Source organism: Bidens hawaiensis, unplaced genomic scaffold (assembly GCF_021521415.1).
Source record: "Bidens hawaiensis isolate Kalapana, Puna unplaced genomic scaffold, B.hawaiensis_p1.1 tig00057704_1, whole genome shotgun sequence".
Classification (NCBI taxonomy): domain Eukaryota; kingdom Viridiplantae; phylum Streptophyta; class Magnoliopsida; order Asterales; family Asteraceae; genus Bidens; species Bidens hawaiensis.
Window position 1 is genome coordinate 34,549 of NW_027506395.1, and position 3,117 is coordinate 37,665.

The 3,117-nt window shown below is 35.1% G+C and overlaps 1 protein-coding gene across 1 annotated transcript; it reads right to left on the reverse strand.

Moving 5' to 3' along the window:
* Positions 1-799: 799 nt before the first annotated feature.
* LOC143617742 (transcription initiation factor TFIID subunit 9-like) lies at positions 800-1,528 on the reverse strand. The gene is made up of 2 exons (XM_077090207.1): positions 1,221-1,528; positions 800-1,133 (listed from the first exon to the last, which is right to left on the reverse strand). The coding sequence occupies exons 1-2, from the start codon at positions 1,476-1,478 to the stop codon at positions 831-833; spliced, it is 561 nt and encodes a 186-aa protein (XP_076946322.1). The 5' UTR covers positions 1,479-1,528; the 3' UTR covers positions 800-830.
* Positions 1,529-3,117: the final 1,589 nt, after the last annotated feature.

The following is a 3,117-nucleotide window of genomic DNA, read 5'->3' on the forward strand; positions in this document are numbered from 1 at the left end:
GTTTGATCAACAAAGTCAAGAACCGGATCGGGTAGGAACCGATTCCGGGCTTGGTTCGCTTTTTGAACAGTTTGGCCGGATTTTTATCGGTTTTTGGCCGAGTAAGGTCAGCTAAAGGTGGAACCGGTTCCGGTGGGTGGGTCCGGTTTGGTTCCAGATCCGGGTACAACTTCTCTAAGAAACTGGAACCTGGTTTGTACTAACGGGTCAGGTAGTGCAGGTCCGGAACCGGATTTTAAGCCCAAGTATAGGCTGGACCTTCATTTTGGGCTTGACTTTACCAGACTTGGTTTGATATAAACTTGGCCTTTACAAAGAGTTTGGTTAACAGTTAATAGCAATTAGCAAAACACAGTTGAGGTTCGGTTACAAATATGGATCTTCATTTTTGGGCTTGGCTTTAGCAGAGTTAGTTTATATATATTTGGGCTTAACAAAGAGTAAAAGATTTCAACAAAATTAATAGGGTCACAAGACTCTTATTACATAATGAAATTCTAGCAGATTGCCTCGCTAAATGGTTCAGTTCGGTTGTCTATTAATCCGGTTAATTTGTTACGGATAGGTTAGTTTTCTAGCTACAATTCAAAGGGCATCGGTTTAGTTATCTTGTGCAAGTACTTGATAGGCATTATTAAGATTAAATTGTTGGATGGTGTACCCAAATGCATAATTCACATCTAAGATTTACTGCATAACATCACATGGCTGATCATTTCAAGGAAACAAGAAGCATATACCAAGAAAACCGTTTACCAATCCAAGTTTGCATCAAACTTTATCTAGTAAGTATGCACATAAAAGCTAAATGTATGCTTTTCCCATAAACATTACCTTCGACGGTTCAACCCAAGGGGAAATGAAACCTGCTGACGGGTTCTAGGCAACACGTTATTGGTCCTCCGTTCATGTTGTGCACCAGAAAAGCCCACTTGTTTATTTGGTGCATTTTCAACAATTTTAACACCATTACTTCCCACCTCTTGTTCTTCAACCGGTCCACTTGATTGGTTATTTTGATTTCTAATACGGTAGTTTGAACCAATCAGCATGTCCCACTCGGGAGGGAGAGACGGCCCACAAACAGGCGGCATAGGAATCGGTTGACTGTTCACCTTCATTACATCTTTGACCTACTTAACACACAAGTAACACGATCAAGTTCCTTCCGCAACAAGAAACAAAAAAAATGGGATTTAACTTTTTAACTATTTAATTACCTCTGGTTGCGGGGGATGAGTGGAGCTGAAACAGTTTTTGGACTCGATAGCAAGCATAACATCATCATTATCAATATGGGCCTTCCCAGCATGGTCTGAGTAGGTTTGTGCATCCGTTATCAAATCAACAGCACTGCGGTAATAAATTTCAAGAAACTGGTGTATGACACGAGGCTCATAACTTTCAACTCCGAGTGATTTCAGCATGGCTATAATAGTCTTTGCATCTCTTGGCAAGTTGTCATCTCCAGCAGCCATTCTTTTGATCGTCTGCAATCGTTCAACAGCTGGTTTACAGATAAGCAGGCCAATTTGCTTCAATTCTACGAAACTATCACATTGTATTTTGCGTAACAAGTTAACAACACTCAGCAGATAAATGTAACACACACACACACACATACGTAAAATTCTACATACAATCGCCTGTAAGAAATCCAAAAATAAACCGAATTAAACTTCAGGCTTCGGACGATGGATATAATAAACGAATAAACTGACATATCTTTGCCTGTCAATCTATAGGACAAAATTGTAAATAAATGGCAAAAATCATTCCCACATCACTGCCAGGGGCCGGTCCGAAGGAGGGGCTTTCCGAGGCCCATAACTGTTAAAAGAAATGATATATATTTTATTTAAAAACAAAAACTTACAAAATGGCAGTTAAATAAATATATAATAAATACATGCAATTAGACTTGGTTGTCAAAATTTAGTTGCAGATTGTAGATCTGAAACTGTAACACGATTAATCGGCGTTAGAACATAGGATTGGATTTTATTTCTTATATATATATATATATATATATGATGAAATGAACAAATTTCTAACTGCAATACATTAACAAAATCCGTTACTGATGTACGATCGATATATTAACATCGATGAACTTATCAACCGTATTATTTTATTAGCAGTTGGCAAAAGAAAAATGATAAATTGTAGAAAGCGTTAATGAAATCCCTAATTGATAACATAATAAAATGGACAAGGATCAAGTATGAAAAAAAGCATAGAATAATCAGAATCGTAAGATAAACATCAATGACAAGGAGACAGAGATGGAAGCAGGGAGAGTTGAACTGTCAGGATTTTATTTCATTTTTGTTGTGTGGTGGGGTCCGCCTATTTATTGAATTTAACTTCAAAAATGATTTATGTAATTCCATACTTCGGTGATGGTCATGACTAATGAGGTTAAAGTATCAAACACGAGATTCTAGATTCAACATCTTATAGGGTGTGAAATTTTAGTGTAAAAAACAAAGATATGATAAAGTTATACTATTAAACGCAACAATTTACATTAATTAAAGTATTAAATTTACGAATTGTCTTACTTGAAAACTGTTTCACATGTAAACACCCGAATATGATAAAGATATTAGCTAGCTGGTAGACATTAAAAAACCCCCTTTGACCCGAACCTTTTTTACATCAACACTTGAAATTTACAAAATACAAATCAATAAAGCATAACTATCTTCATTTTATGTTTTAACCTTTAAACTTTGTCAGAAATTAAAATTATTTTTTAGTTATGACCAAAAAAAAAAGAAACACAATTTGAAAATATAAGTAAATAAATAAGCCCGTCAAACCTGAATCAAATTTGTTTAGCTAAAAGGTTTGAATGTTTAACATAAAATCAACGTTTAACACAAATCGGTTGAACTAGAATCGGCTTGGTCCACGGTTCGGGTTGTCTTGAATAAACCGTATCAATTACTTATATTTATCAAGATACAAATTACTAGTTTATATGTTGTATTTGTATAACTTAGAAAATTAGCATGATTATACAAGTGATAGGTATGGTGTCCAGCTTTTCAAAATTAAGGTTTGGATGATTTTAGGTGGAAATAAAATTTACTTATAAAAAAAACATAAAAC

Excerpts from the sequence above, each read along its gene's own strand:
- LOC143617742 (XM_077090207.1), bottom strand. The coding sequence starts at position 1,478 with ATGGCTGCTGGAGATGACAACTTGCCAAGAGATGCAAAGACTATTATA. Across the intron at positions 1,134-1,220 it reads CTCATCCCCCGCAACCAGAG|GTCAAAGATGTAATGAAGGT; the intron begins GTAATTAAATAG and ends TGTGTTAAGTAG.